Source organism: Mya arenaria, chromosome 12 (assembly GCF_026914265.1).
Source record: "Mya arenaria isolate MELC-2E11 chromosome 12, ASM2691426v1".
NCBI classification, from domain to species: domain Eukaryota; kingdom Metazoa; phylum Mollusca; class Bivalvia; order Myida; family Myidae; genus Mya; species Mya arenaria.
In genome coordinates this window covers 5,890,468-5,906,507 of record NC_069133.1, presented here as the reverse complement: position 1 = coordinate 5,906,507, position 16,040 = coordinate 5,890,468, and the positions used below count along the sequence as shown (strand labels likewise).

General features: G+C 33.5%; 1 protein-coding gene across 1 annotated transcript; it reads right to left on the bottom strand.

Moving 5' to 3' along the window:
- Positions 1 to 887: 887 nt before the first annotated feature.
- On the bottom strand, positions 888 to 14,935 carry LOC128212513 (protein mono-ADP-ribosyltransferase PARP14-like). The gene is made up of 18 exons (XM_052917999.1): positions 14,793 to 14,935; positions 13,731 to 14,429; positions 13,156 to 13,431; positions 12,802 to 13,038; positions 12,484 to 12,634; positions 10,342 to 10,582; positions 9,860 to 10,180; positions 9,642 to 9,720; positions 8,636 to 9,388; positions 8,272 to 8,327; positions 7,464 to 7,694; positions 5,996 to 6,217; positions 5,275 to 5,344; positions 4,855 to 5,006; positions 4,305 to 4,494; positions 3,850 to 3,995; positions 3,013 to 3,181; positions 888 to 2,403 (listed from the first exon to the last, which is right to left on the bottom strand). Exons 2-18 carry the CDS (start codon positions 14,413 to 14,415, stop codon positions 2,120 to 2,122), a joined length of 4,263 nt encoding a protein of 1,420 aa, XP_052773959.1. The 5' UTR covers positions 14,416 to 14,429; positions 14,793 to 14,935; the 3' UTR covers positions 888 to 2,119.
- Between the last annotated feature and the right edge of the window lie 1,105 nt (positions 14,936 to 16,040).

Genomic DNA, 16,040 nt, shown 5'->3' with positions numbered 1-16,040 from the left:
GGTTAAACCAATACCGAGTATACCTCTTTTTCAAGCAACACCCTTTATATGCCAAGCGCCAGGCAAGGGAGCTACTTGATCCTACTGTTAACGTCATTCTGTATGACGCGGCCAGGAATCGAACCACAGACCTTTCGCTCCGTAGGCGGGCGCCTTAACCACTAGGCCACGTAGACGGTTCTTACACATTGTCATCCAATCAAATAACATCTAATTCTTATTCTCTTTTTAGGGTTAAAATGTTCATTGTTTGACCGAATTAATTTTTAAAAACTGTCTGAAAGCAGCTTTCAAGAGGAAAACATAATACTCAAACAATCAAACATGTGTCTTCTATGGCCAATACATATCGTATAGCTTACACGAGTTTGTTCTCATTTTAATAATAATACAATTGTTATAACTATCTGCATTAGGTGTATGCTTAATTCCATTAATTTATACACCACTAGCAATTTGAATAATCCTAATATATATTAAAGTATCAAAGCTAGTACACACATTTTGCAATTTTGTTTAAAATTTTCTTATCTAACTTTACATTAAGTATTTGTATGTTGCAAGGCGCGGACAAAAATACTTAACTACACGCATGCTGGAAGGAACAGATGCTTTAATTCAAGGAACATTGACCATCAAAATGAACAGATATTTCCTAAAAACAATTATACACAGCGGAGTTGTGGGTTTCTTTAGATATGCCAATACATTGGTTTGTATAAAAATGCCAATATTTAGATTTCTATAGATATGACCAGTTGTGTGGTTCGATCGGCCATGTTTAACATAATACTGGGCTTTAATATAGTTTAGGTTTACAAAACTTCACAATATTTCGAACATTTACATGCTAGATCTAACGGCCATTAATAAAATCGACCAGTAACAACCGATAAGCATATTTATTATTCATAGCGATTTTGATTTTTCATATGCTCATCATACATCTACAAGCAATACACTTCGCAAAATACACTTGTCTGTATACCACCTATATGTTTATATATAACTATATATACCAATACAATACGGCCGCATTTACTCTGCCGTAAGAGCGATTTTAAAATAACATCGAATAGCAAAACAGTGCGTCATCAACATCCCATTCAGTATGTCATAACCTGTCTTTTAAGTGAAACAAACCAGAAAGGGATATAATGAGAAAGTCATTAGTACTCGGCTAGCGCCTCTTGAAATACAAACTTGTAAAATTAACGAAAGTGGACTATTGTATAATTACTGATGCGATGCAAAATCTAGGCCATCGGTAATTAAATGTTCACTGTTTTTGTATATTATCATTATTATTATTATTATTAGTAGTAGTAGTAGTAGTAGTAGTAGTAGTAGTAGTAGTAGTAGTAGTAGAAGTATTTTTTATTATTATTATTATAATAATGATTATTATTATTACTATAACAAGGCTTGGCAAAATAAATAAAATACATCCTACACAGTACATTACACTGACATCATACTTTAAGCACAAACCATCACTATCCATCAGTTAAGGTTTAGTTTAATACAAAGGCTTTAAAGAGCAATATCAGATTTTGCCTATTAATAATGGTCAACGATTTAGTCAAGACAACGTTTGTTCTCTCAACTTTGTACTTCATGAAATTTTTGAGGTACATGATACATAAATGCATAAAAGAGACTCAAATAAGTTAAATTAATATATGATATTAACATTTGATGGTATTTAAACATAAACTTAATATTATATTAATAATATTTATGAGTGATATAAAACAATTTTTCACCATCATTCGACGTCCTTGTTTAAATACAAAGGGAACGTAACTTATAATACGATACGTCAGAGAAAATCTTGAAAGATGTCTGTTGATGAATCATAATCTTCCATTTACACAGATGTAAAAAAAATATTCAAATTAATATTAAACAATTTCTCCAGTTTGTACATAGTTGGAAGTCTGTAAATATATGGTTTAATAATATGTTTCGCTCAGTGTCAAAAACAAAATATCTAAATAAAAATGAAATTCGTCAGCTAGTTTGGTGCATTTTTAACATTTTCTTTTATTGACAGGTGTTCTGTTCCAATTTTGTCAATAAATGTAAGTTTTACCGCTTCAATATTAAATTTGTAGTATTATTTGAACGTAATCATGAAGGATGGATACGCCTGTGCATCATGGAAAACAGCGAACATGCTTGGATTAGCGACGTTGTCGCAAGTCGAGTCAAACGTGATGAGTGGGTTTCCTGGGACTTTAGGCGGAGGAACACGAATTCCACCGCTTCCACGACCGGAATCGCCCGTAAGAACACTGGCGTGGAATATATACTTCTGACCCATCTTGTCTGGACTGCAATAGCCACTGGCTGACATATTGGCGTTGACGGCAAAATAAACTCCTGCTCCAATGAGTGCACCTAATAAGATTAAAATTTGTTTTACATAATATAAACAAACTATTATGCAAAGGGTATTGTAACCATGCTAGCCTGAACAATTTTCTTTCTGCATTTTGTTTCAAAACACCGCGATGAACTGCAAAGTGTTAGAATATGCCCCGTAAATATGTTAAACAGAAACATAAACTCCTTTTCATTGGCCTTTTTTTAAACGCTCTCTGTGAACAAAAGTATATAACAAATGTTTTGATACGATGCTATTCTGAAATTTCTGAGGTACGTCTTTAGTGTTATTGTTTTGTAACCACATTATTTGGTTTTGGCATTTTGATCTTTAAATTATATAAAAAAAGCAGAAAAAAACTAGCTCATATATCGCAAAAATTCCCATGATAATACTAAATTTGAATTTCAACTTATTTTACTAAAACAGCAAATTAGGATCCTAATTCTTACAGTTTTCCTTCAAAACACTTTATCTCATAAAATCTGAGTGTTGCATAATATAAAATTATGTCATTCACTAACAACCATTAAACGTGTCATAAATTATCTGACATAATTTAGTAAATAATATTTCGACTTGCGATATGTTCTATTTTCAAGTGTATCTTTAAAGGCACTTACCACTGTTGTAGTTTCTGTCGAACCCCTTTTTGTTTATAATTGCCGCCACCTCAGGAGTACGAGTCCCATGCCAAAGCATCTTCTCGTTTGAAACACCTCCGGCACTCTCCATATGCTTCTTCTTTGCGAAGTATTGTCCATAAAGGGCTGGATTCTGTATCCTCTCAATCTATATGGAGGTATTAATGAAACATTCACTGCAAAATGCAGGCATATACCAGTACAAATAACCATGTCTATGTTAAACTGGCATGAGTTTCAAGACCTAATAGAGATTAACTGGAAATACCCAGCGTCCCATTTACCAAAAACATATTACACATGACCTTAAAACTCGTTATCAATACATTTCGAGTTTACCGCACTGAAACGGTCAATAAAGCAGAGAGTTCACTGGTTTAAAAAAACTAGATTATGGTTATTCAAACTCACATTTGTCACACTATTTATTAAGAAAGTGTTCATATATGACGAAGTCATCACAATCATGTTATACAACGGAACATAACTATTCATTTAACAAGCTGTGATTGCTTAGTATTTTTTTAAGAATATCGCTCATTACATCAGGATGAAACTTTACTGAAGATTTAAAAATGTTATTAGGGGACAACTAGTATAACGTTATGCTGATGTAAGGACCCGGAAATTACTTTATTCAAGTTATGATACCTAAATGATTGCTTAAAAGGTAAGCAATTATCTATTTAGTACGGGGACTTAAATCATCGACATCCGAACATATGCAAACCAAGCTAACAAACTACGGAATATATATACATGAAAGGGGGTTTGTTTTTAATAGAGAATACGTATTCGTTAGTGAAAAATGTGTACCTTTACAATATTTGCTGGCGAAAGCCCTGCTTCTGCCAGAAACTTCGCCGACACTGTCACGTAATCAGGATCAGTAGGCGCAAGGTTAACTATTTTTAATGGGTCGGTTATATCTGTCTTCGACCATGACGCTGGAAACGGCACTGCTAATAAATATAAACAACAAAGGTTTAGCCTTTAAAAAAGCAGCAATTTGTTGTAAACGAATATATTTTCGTATTTGTTTTTGGCCAAAAATAGTATCGACACTCCTTTAAAAAGAGAATATTAGCAACAAATGAAAACTTAAGCTTAATCTAGTTGTAGACACTATAGCACGATTATTATTAACCAAAAACCAGCGTCTTATTTTTATCCTGAAAAGCCCATGATACATATCAACAAAAAAAAGAATGTTCTAGTTGAGGCCACAACCTATCCAGCAGGTATATTATTTAAGTGGTAAATATGTTTACCTCCCTTTGCTTTCAAGCTTTGCAAGCTCTGCAAGGTTAGTTTCAGGTCCTTTTCAACGTTGTCCATGTATGATTCTACCTTTGTTTTTGTTAGTTTGACTGAGTTTCCATAACCAATCATTTTCAAACTTTTATCAGTTTTAACAAGTTTGGTTTTGTTTTCTCTTGCAATTTTCTTCACAACTTCCATCTGCAAATACAAGAACTAACTCATAACATAGTTTATCATTAAAATGATATGGTCTGTTATAAAATAAATATGAATATTACTTTCGATACAATATTGTTCTTTAACCTTTTCCGCAGAACCATAAATACATTTTAATATAAGGATATTTCGACAGCACAAAATTTCAAACTTATGAAAGCAGTCGTCTCGGCTTGATTGAGAATTTGATAACAGAAATTGTAGTCGCAACCCTGTCATTGCATAATTTTATCCTCTTAAGACATATAATATTTGCATTTTTCACAAAGACTGTCTGTTTCCGTGAATTGTAAGATGAAGCTTATTTAATGTGCACTATTTACTTCCGGTAACATCGCTTACCCGATCATCAGTAAGTTGTTCTAACAGCGACGCAGGCGGAAATATTTCGTCTTCTTTTCTAAATTCTTTTATGCGCGATTCAATACGTCTTATGTTCTGTGGTTTATTTGTGTAAACTGTCAAAGCTGTTGTTTGCGTTTTTCGGCGAGAGTCTGATAGAAAGAAGTTATATGTGTTTAGAATATTGGACATTTTCGACACCGAATACCTCCATATTTATCATTGAATATTGGGTAATGTTTTCGTAGATTTCTACGTCAGAAGCACAACTTTGGATTCCAAGCAGTTTCAAAGAGGAATGCTAATCATATTGTATATATTGAAACTCACTGATATGTGTATTCCTTAAACTACTATTTGTAATATATCAACATAATTTAGTATTAAAATATATTTTAAAATGGTATATGATGTACAGACCAGGTTCTGTTCTTCGTCTGTCTTTTTGTTTTTGACGCTTTGACATTTCTTCCTTGGTTTTGGTAAATGCCTAAAAATGAATTGTCATGCTTTAGTATCAATTAAAGACCAAACATTTATATTGCAATGGAACTTCAACATCATCAACCTCATTAACCAAGCATATGCATAGACCATGTTTAAAGTATACGGCCCTACAAGTACTGAACGAGCTACAAACAACGTGCAAACAGCAGAACAGAACAGAACTGAACAGAACATAACACATGTTTATAAGACTTACACACATACAATTATTTCATATATGTCAAGTGTATGTAAAATGTAAGTGCGAGTAAAAATATTTATTTTTGTGTTATACTGACAATGGATGAATTCAATAGAATTGTTGTATGAGATATAAATACATGTACGAGTATAGTGCAATAATGTAGCAGCGTTGGAAACAGCATGTGTCGAGAATGAACATAATAATAATGAGTTATTAAAATAAAAAAAAAATACAAATACACAGTGATTCTTTAAAATAATTACAAAGCCTTATCATCTCTTATTTCTTAAAAGAGTTTAATAAAAACAGTCATTCAATAAATGTATCAAAATATCTTCATCATTGAATGTCTTAAATGTCCGTTTAACTAAAAAGATATATTTAATAAATAAACATAATTTAATGCACAATTATACTTATGATATAAGAACGTTTGCCCTGGCTGCATACCTTTATTGTCTCAACATCCTTTGACCAAATAACGAAACTGACACATCTAATATTCGTATCAGGATGATCATTTTCGTATTCCATCACACTTTTTATTAGGGTGTCCGCCACGACGTCGCTGGGGTACTCACATCTGCCGGTTCCCAGGGCCGGAAAGGCTATTGTTGTGTACCCATCTTGGTCTGCAGTCTTCAGACATTCCGTCATCAGATTTTCCAGCACCTACATGTACATACGAGGGTACTTCAAAGTGTTACCCTTACTCGGCAAATATTAATACAAGCCAATTAATTGACACGAAACAGCTTTGTTGTTACACAATGTACACAAAAAGCATTTCATTAATCTAAGTGGTCATTAAAAATCAGGGTGGCCACCCTCGGTCTAGGTTGGAGACCCTGACATAATTTGCTTCAAAGAACATTTCTAGGATTATGTCTAAGCACCGAATACAAGAAGTTAAAAATAGTATATGCTTTCCGTTGGTCTTTAGATATTTATTAGAGAAATAAAATTCGTATTACATTGTCCCTAACAGAGAAAATATCATTTCATTTGATCCAATGTTAGGTAATTTAAACCTGCTCTAAGTTCCAGCGTGCGTCAGCGTGCACAGGGCTTGAACAGAATATCAAAAGCGTCATTTCCGAAATGACGTACCGTTCGCATACAATTTGGTGCTATTTTCTGTAAAAAACAACCTATTATGAAATGTATTTTTATTTTTATTTAGGCATATAATAACAGAAAAAATGTTTCTGTGTAATATCGCAATATGGGTTTCATCGTGACCACCAAAGATAAATATTTTACTCTTGGCTTCGTGATATATAGCCTTTGGAACTCACTCAGTAAAATATAAATCGATCTTACACTGAAACAAACAAATATCCTTTATGGAACAAGAACCTTAATCGAGAAATAATTCACGATGTTTAAGGAAAATATTATATGGTGGTTTAAAAATGACACCACCCTATAATTTGTTTGGGCTGAGAAATTGATATTAAACAGGGAAATATCCTTCGTCCCGTTTCCTGTGTCAGAAAAGTAGTTTTAGTCCCTTTGTCGATCCCAACTCTATAAGCAACATCTCAACTTATCTTCAAACGCTGGTGAACATCACGAATGAAGCTTATTTAAAGCATTCATCTCTTCAAAGACCTGGGTATTATTAAATTGATCATCAAATCAAATCTACTATTTCAAAATAGAACTTCGCTTTCATCACAACATGGATTTCTAAAAAGTTCTGAATATGGTCAAAATCAGGTTCAGTGAGTAATTTTGACGAATGGCATTTTAAATGGCCATTTATGATGTTAAATGTTTCGTATACAATACTTATGTGAAAAACTACAGAAACAAGCTCAGTAGCAAAATTTTTGGACATAGACCGAGTTTAATGACACTGGGTAAACGCCAAAGACATAGGCGTGCAGTTAAAAGTTTTAAAATGTTAACTTACCTTCTGTGCATTGTCAGTTGTCCAGCGCGGCAATGTCCCATGAATGATAGCTTTGCAGTGTTTCATCTTTCCAGAAGTAGTTTTTGCAACCTTTCCAAATTTAATTCCGTTTGGATATTTACGTGTGCATTCGGTTTGAAGTTCTGCACCAGCAACTTTCAGTAGCTGCTGAGAGACGACTCCAACTGACATATCAAGTTTCTGGTTTGTGGCGTTGACAATGACATCAACCTTCAAAAGAACATTAATAAAGTATAGCATATATCACACAAAGGGTCACGATGATTTATATTCCTTTCTTAACCAATTGCACATATGTAGGCGAATACTTTCATCAGTTGTATTTGTGCTAGAGGTGTATTTCATATTGATTTAAGAATTTTTTATGTAAGTTAATGTTAAAGGAATAGACCATTTGTACCAAAACTTGTAGAAAATACCGACAACACTTTTTGTAGAAAATAGCGATAAATGTCCATAATGGTTTTGAATAAAATAACGCAACATTGTATATATGTTACTTACGTGGTAAATGTTCTGAGCATGTAACTAAAGCATTTAGTTTGCTATATATACTTATATGTTACTTCAGCATTTAGTTTGTTATACATTGTATATACTTATATATATGTGATCAACGATTGCTTGCTAGCTTGCTAGATATTATTTATGAGCATTAATGAACTTATCTTAATCATTGATGTATAATCATGTGTCTTAGGCCTTTATGCATTTGTAATTAACTTTTAAAAAATACTATAACCCAAACCGATTTGCGCACTTTCCTAATTGCAATCAAATGACTAACCTTCTGATAGACTATTGAACCTTCTGCAACAATTTTTATTCCGATGCTTGGCTTGTCTGCAAAAAAGATGCATAATTAAAGATATCACACATATTTTGAGGTTAAGTGTAGTCTAATACTTCTTAAGACTTTCTCATTTTACCCAAGTGGTTGTAAGTTTGAGCCCCTTTGAGGATACGTTCTGTAGTTTCAAAATGGACACGGAAACTATTTTTTATCACAAAAATGGATGGAGCTTGATGCATTTTCGCTTTAAATATTCATAATTAATCTAAGTTCAATAAATATTGAGAAGAAATGCAATATACAATCTGAGGTAATGAAATAAAAATGCATGTGAATATATTTGCCAAACATATATTACCAGTTCTATCATAAATATCTCGCTGCCTTTCTTCTTGCTGATGAGGGAAAACAATCAAACACTTTTCGTCTTGTTCAACTTGTGATAAATCATACTTCCCGTTTTGGCTTTGTAAGTATTTATCAAATCCAGGCCATTCAACGGAAACTTCATGTTTGATAACATGTTTGCATACTTCTTCAACTTTCTTTACCCCTTTTTGCGCTGAGGTCTTTTTGCCAGCTACCATATAGCCATCGTTTCCCTTTTCCTTGATTTTTGTTATTGTAACGTCGTGCTCTTTTTCGGCTGATGTTAGAGCATATCGTGCATGCATGTTGATACACCTAAAAACTTCAGGGCGTACACGAATAAACAATTCGTACCGAGCATTTGATTCAACAAACGTTTCAACCTCATTTTCAATATCTCTGCATAACGAGAACAGACAAGTCACTTGAACACGTCCAGTGCGTAAAATAACAACAGTCAATAATCCTTGGTGTTCACCCATAATCTGTTTGATGAAGTGAGCACCTTCATCAGTCTCCAAACATTGGATTTGCTCATCGGTCAGATCCAGAGAAAATTCTGTAACGCATCTTTTTACAACTTTAACAGCATGGTCAGCGTCACCGGACGTAAGCTCGAATGTAAATATTTCCCGACTGTCTCTACTGCATACCGCCAAAATGTCCTTCTGTGACAGACGTTGTCTGATTATCTCTTGCATTTCGACTGATCCGAGAAGTTCTAAGCATTGCTCACTCAATCCTGAAAGTATGTTTATTTTGGAACTAGTAACTTTATTAAACTAATATGACGATGAAGATAAACTAATGTCTAACAACATTTGCAAAACTTGATAAAAAGACACACACTATTCTGAGAACACTGTTAAAGGATAATAATGTTTGCTTTCATAAATGATAAACCACAACAAATGCATTTATTCAATCCAGCATTGTTTGAAGGCGCACAGTGACACATTTTGTAAAGATACACTTTAATTTAAATCGCTGCAAACCTTGAATGTTGTTTTTTCTTATGCGATGCTTCGCCTCGCTCACTTTCACCAGTGCTTTCTGAACGTCTTCGTGAGTCCCCTTAAATGACAAAATACATAACAACTTTTATTGTTGTTATATACTGAGTAATCGATATTAACTATGGTAAAGACACAACGTTTTTAAGAAGAAAGTAGATTGTCATAACAAATTCTAAAACAAAACAAAAAATACGTACAGAAAATGTTATTCCGTTTGACAATTCTCCATGTATGATTTCAACATCGGTTGTTCCAAGAAGTTTTGACACTCGTTTGTCCCTAAAAATAATACGTTCAAACCATTTCAATGGAATGCTCTCCGATACACGCTTTGTGCGTTTTTCATAGTCCTGCTTACGCTTTAAAATGATCTGCTTAATGGTTTTTGCCAATAGTTCTCCTTCTTGTCTTTCTCCGATAACTAAGATACTGAGACCTCCCTTCTTGACGAATGTTACAATACGATCAGGATTCTTCACAACTATGCCTTCCATGTCCATTTTCACACCAGCAAGGATCTAATAAACACGATATTGGGATTATGTATTATATTTCATCATAAGTATAGCTGTATATTCTTTATATATTTATCTAGGGAAAAACAGCTTTAAACATCCATCAGTACTTTATTTGCTACAGATGAACAATAAAATATTCAATTGCATATATTCTTCCTTACCTCTTTAAACGCATCATTAATTTCTATCGCTATGACCTCTTTCCTAACCCAGTCGAAACACTTTGTATGGTTCTCCTTCCAAAACGTAATCTTTCTTAATGCATCTGAGTCATTTGGTTTAACGTCACAAGAAACCTGTAGCCTTATGCCGCCATCATCATTTGTCCAGATTAATTGTCCAAATGCGTCTTTTACGCAATTCTCTACCTTATTGCGGTACTCTTTTGAATTCTGGAGAAACCTTGAAAAGGTGTCTTTAATTTTTAATCAATGTAACTAAAACACATTCAATAACCATCGATTAACTTGTCCCAGAGACGTTTTAGCATATATCGAGTGTTTAGTGTAATAAGTAATAAAAGTCGACAAGGCAATATAAATTATATTCGTAATTATTTTGAAGAATTCCCTGACCAGCAGTTTTATCATTTATATTTACTTAGAATTATCCACATTTATATATTTTGCAAATGCAACAACTGTTGACGCGCATAATAATTGACACCACGCCGATAGCGATACGGCAAGACTACATTGGGAAATGACAAACTCCTTGTACTTAAGCTCAAAATCTTTTTGTGTCTATTCACTCTGCCAAGCTCGTTATACGTGAGTCGACGTTAATCATTTGAGTCCAACACATACATGCTATTTAAAAAAACAACACCACGAAAATACCCAGACAGAACGTGAAATTGATGTATGCATTGATTAAGCATATTCGTAAAGCAGATGTTCTAATGCATATCACTTTGGTTTCCTTGTATTATGTAACAGTTCTGTAAATAATGTTATTACTTGATTAAATGTCCGATTTGTAATACTCCATAACTAACATGACGCGGCCTTCAGTCAAACCAGCCGGTCGATACCCGACTGACCAGATTAAGCGGGGCTTATCAGTTGTCCGTTGGTATTCGCCATGACCTCCGACAATTTGCACATATCAATAGTACTGTAATTACGCTATTTTTTAAACATAAATACTTATGTTCATCATAACTGAGATAAAATTTAGACAAATAGGTAACGCCATAATACTGAAATTTTCCCTTAATGTTGCTCAAACTATGCATTTTCGTTTGTATTTGTTTGATAACAAAACGACTTTAAAAATACTATTTAACCCTCCAATTCTATTCATCGTTTAATCTAACCGTACATTATATGTATACATATACGTACACTTACCGTTAGTCTTAAGGAAGGAAATATCAATTTAGTGTATAATATTGAGGATTGCGATTTATTTTTATTGAAAAAATTGTCTCCTTCCGTGTGCGTATAGTATTATATCCGAAGCATATGAATTTGCTTTCAAATTTGTTAAGACATACCTAAGGGAAAAAGTTCAACTCAGTATCAAATGATTTTAGTTTCAGTTTTTTAGTTTAGACTAAATATCTAATATAATAAAACTTGATGTAACAAAAGGTATAGACGTATAGATAAAACAAATCATATTTGTAAATGACCAAAATCAAAGTAGAACAGTGTGCATTGATTGTGACTAACGTTATAATTATTAATAACTACTTTGTTGCAACATTTTTGAATTTCATTTAATATGGATTGAGAGAAACATTAAGGTAGTTATATTAAATAATAATAATAATAATAATAATAATAATAATAATCTTTCATTATACTGGTATAATACAGTTGATACTTAATGTAAGACAAACAGCGAAATCCATTGCGCTTGAAAATTTGATATTCGTTTTTAGTTGACTTTCGTTGACGAAATTAATGAACGTTTTTTTTTTTTTAATTTGATATTTAATATAGATACTGCCTTTCAACTTTAACAAAATCCCGATGTTATAAGAAAAATAGAAATAAACTCGTTTGAAGTCAAGACCTGACTCTTATATTGCATTAAGTCAATATGTATGAACTAATTTAATATTTAACTTGGTATTATTGCTATATTTTACCATGTTCCATGCTATTTTTATCTGATTGTCAACTATTACTTCTGTATTATTATCGTCTGCTTCTTCTTTCTCATTTCTGGTGCGAGTATATTGTTTCGGTCATATTTCACTTGTCCACATGTATTTGAATAGTCCTTAAACCAGATTAAAGTTAGATTACTCGAATGCAAACAAATAAAAAGTACCATTGTAGTATAGTACGTACCTAACGATGTTTTGGTCTATTCCACTGACATCAACGACCTCAGGAATAGTCACGACCGAGTCCGGGTCCGTATCAAGCAGGGCATTGTACAAGTTAGCAGACAGTTTTAGGCCATCAAGAATGTGTTGGGCATGTACAACTTGTCTTGCATCTAAAATGTATAAACATCAACGTAACATCCGGTGTTTATACGCTTGTATGTGTTTTCGTTTGGCAGAAATTGGCATAAACGTGTAATAATAAACATGAAGCAAACCTTAAATTGTAACGAAAATACTGTTGATGTAACATACTTAGCTTAGGCAGTACAGACAGTACCTTCTGGATGCACGAATGTCACAATAAACGAATTGTCTTTGTCGACTTTTTCAATGGTCTGTACTTCTCCGCCTTTACTCCGTGCATGGTTATCAAAGTAGAGTTCCAGTACTTGTGGTGACGTTCCAGCCTTCACGCCCGTAACTTTCACCTGACGTGTTTCCTGAACTTCTATCATATCCAAGATATTTCCTTCAAGTCGGTTGTGCCCAAATGCCCTTGTCATCGAAGAAATGTCTGTAATAAAAGATATGCTTACATAGATTGATCTACTAGCAGCTATGCATATTAAAATGACAAAGAAATGAATATTTTCAGCATACTTCATAATTACAAGAACAAAATCGGAGATACCTATAGTGTCTTCAAATTCAAACAAAGCAGTTTTTCTTGAAAGGCTTCGGATGACATCAGTAGGTTTAGCTTTGCAACGGACTTCGAAATAATTCTTGAGAGTTTCGTCGGAAGAATCAACTGCAATATTTTTGACAAAGACACTGGTGTGTGGTATTTCGTTGAAGTAATGTGCATGTTGTGTCTCCTCAAATCTGATGACTTCCAAGTCACATTTTGAAGTTGGAAGGTAAAGTGTTCCACTCTGTTTTGCCTTTCGCAAAACGTTCTCTGCATCTAAAATATGGAATTGATGAAATGAAAATGTTATATCAAATCAGTAACAGTATATTTGTGTTTGCACTTTTGTTATGGATATAAACCTTTGAATATATGATGACGCTTTCCAAGTATATGGACTATGTTGGTACTTGATTGATACATGTTTACACTTTGTTATATTAACGAATGCGAAGCGTCATATTAAAGATGTATAGAATAGATAAATTGATATCGAATATCCAGATGCACAAAGATCATTTCCTAATTGTATCCAGCAGATATCTTATAGAGAAAACCATATAAATTTGATTTACCTCTGAAATCCTCAAACGTAACGTAGGCAACACCCGATCGCTTATTTAAGGTCAGTTCTTTCACGCTCCCTCCACCTGATCTATTCTTGTTTTCAAGAAACAATTCCAATACGTCTCGGCTAACCTCTTTAGGTACACAACGTAGTAAAAGCTGTGCAGAAGGGTCGGATCCATCAGCTTTTTCTTCCTCAAACGGTTCATTGATTACAGCTTTTTTATTCAGCCTGGTTTGCTTCTTATCCGCATGGGCATTCTTATCATCGGGTTTCGGCTTTGTATGTGGTTTAAATTCAGAAGGAACTGCTAACGGAGCATTCGATGTAGGATAATTCAGTGGATAGGGCATTGGATTGAAATATTGCATCGGAAATTGTCCAACCGGTCCTGGTGGCCGAGGTGGCCCTAAATACGGCGTGTTTTCTGGGTAGTTCGCATACATGTTGTGTGGTTGCATTTGTGGGTACCACACATTTTGAGGTACAGGTGGGTACATAAATCTAGGACCTCCAGGCGGTGGAACATGGCTTTGCATGGGCATTCGTCCATTTAAGCCCGTCATGTCTGGTGGCCCGAGGGGTCCTGTTCCATCCAGACGTGGATATAAATGTACATTAGCGTGTTCATCAGCAGTAGAACCAGCGTTATGACCCTCTTTACTACTGTCATCCTTTATTGTCGATTCCATTTGTCGATTATTATCTACACAAAACCAAATAAGAATGAATGTATGAATAATGCATCAACTAAGTCATTCTTCATATATATGTTTTGCTTTTTTCAACAAGGAAGTTAATTACAGTACATTGATTTTAAGTAAATGAATCACAATGTTAAATGAATACAAAGTTCGTAAACACTTAAAGAATAGATAAATCACAGCTGCAATAAATATTAAAACTCTTAAATATATAGAAATATCACGATATCCCCTTTACAGATATATATAAATCGAAACTACTCCATCCGAATCATGCATTTTGAAAACACAGATATTTATACGATGCAATCATCATGCTAGGTAAAGATACATATTATTACATATTATTAAATACTGAAACTAACCTGTGTAAACCTTTATCCATAAATATCTGCAAGATAATTAATAAAATAAATATCAACTACTTAAAGCTAACGAACTTTCTTTTTTTTAAAAAGGTCATACTCCAATTTTGATTTTCAGAAAATCATTGATAGTTGATAACGCTAGTGAGATAATTATGCATTACCGGCTGTTTTAAAATGTCCTGATATGAGTCATGTTTATCATCAATTACCGTATTTATACGGTCGTAGGTGTAAGTTAACTGCACGCAGATGTAGCTAATTTTGAAATTAAATGTATAGAGGATTAATATTAGTTTCAATGCAAGATCGTAATATATTTCACCGAGTGAGTATCAAATCGTGTATTTCACGAGTCATGTAGCAACAAACGAAAGAACTTTTTGTGTTCACGAATGTGAAATATATTGCTATTTTACACTGAAACAAACACTTTTTTGTTGTATTATATGCCTTAAACACGTTAAATAATTACACGTTTCAGGAAAACGCGCCAATTTTTAGGCGCATATAACGTAATTTTGGATATTATAAATCTCTACAAACCACCGAAAAGCATAAGGTGATGACCTTTACATGAATACATAAGAGCATGAATATTCTGACAGGCTTGGCGCCTCATTGTTCATTCACAGGACGCGATAAATCCGTCAATGACCTTTAGATACATATTATGACTGCACTTGTTTGCGTTGATGTATACATAGGAGCCGGTATTCAACCCGTACAAATATCGAACAATGTTCCTTTTTCGGTATAAACGATACATGATCCGAAACCAATTGTTTCGCTGATCGTCTATTCATTTTATTTCTTTGTTAAAGTTGCATTTGAATTGTTCAACCTTACATGACGTCATTGTTTATATTGTGTTAAATGGTCAAACGCTCAATTATGAGACAGCCTCTAAATTTATTCAACTGTAATATAATAAAATAATAAAGTATGCTACTACTAAGTCTAAGATCTATTGTCTTTATAATCCTAGAGAGAGAGAGAGACGGTCGGCGTTTAAATTGTTATTTTAATGTAGAATTTACGTCAGAAACATACTAACAAAGTAGCACGTGCATTATATATTACAAATGTTTTCATATTACTTGTCAATAGATCGTTTGATTGACAACTTGGGACTAAATGATGCTTAAGATGCAGTTAAACTGATAAATTTACCCGTTTTTCCCTAGATTGTATAGAAAGCTAAAGAGTACAACTTTTTTACGAAAGCCTGGTCCATCAATAACTTAG

Coding starts and splice junctions, on each gene's coding strand:
- LOC128212513 (XM_052917999.1), bottom strand. CDS start 14,415: ATGGAATCGACAATAAAGGATGACAGTAGTAAAGAGGGTCATAACGCT. Junction 13,039..13,155: donor TGAATTTGAAGACACTATAG/GTATCTCCGATT, acceptor CTTTTATTACAG/ACATTTCTTCGATGACAAGG. Junction 5,007..5,274: donor CAGACGAAGAACAGAACCTG/GTCTGTACATCA, acceptor TCTTTCTATCAG/ACTCTCGCCGAAAAACGCAA.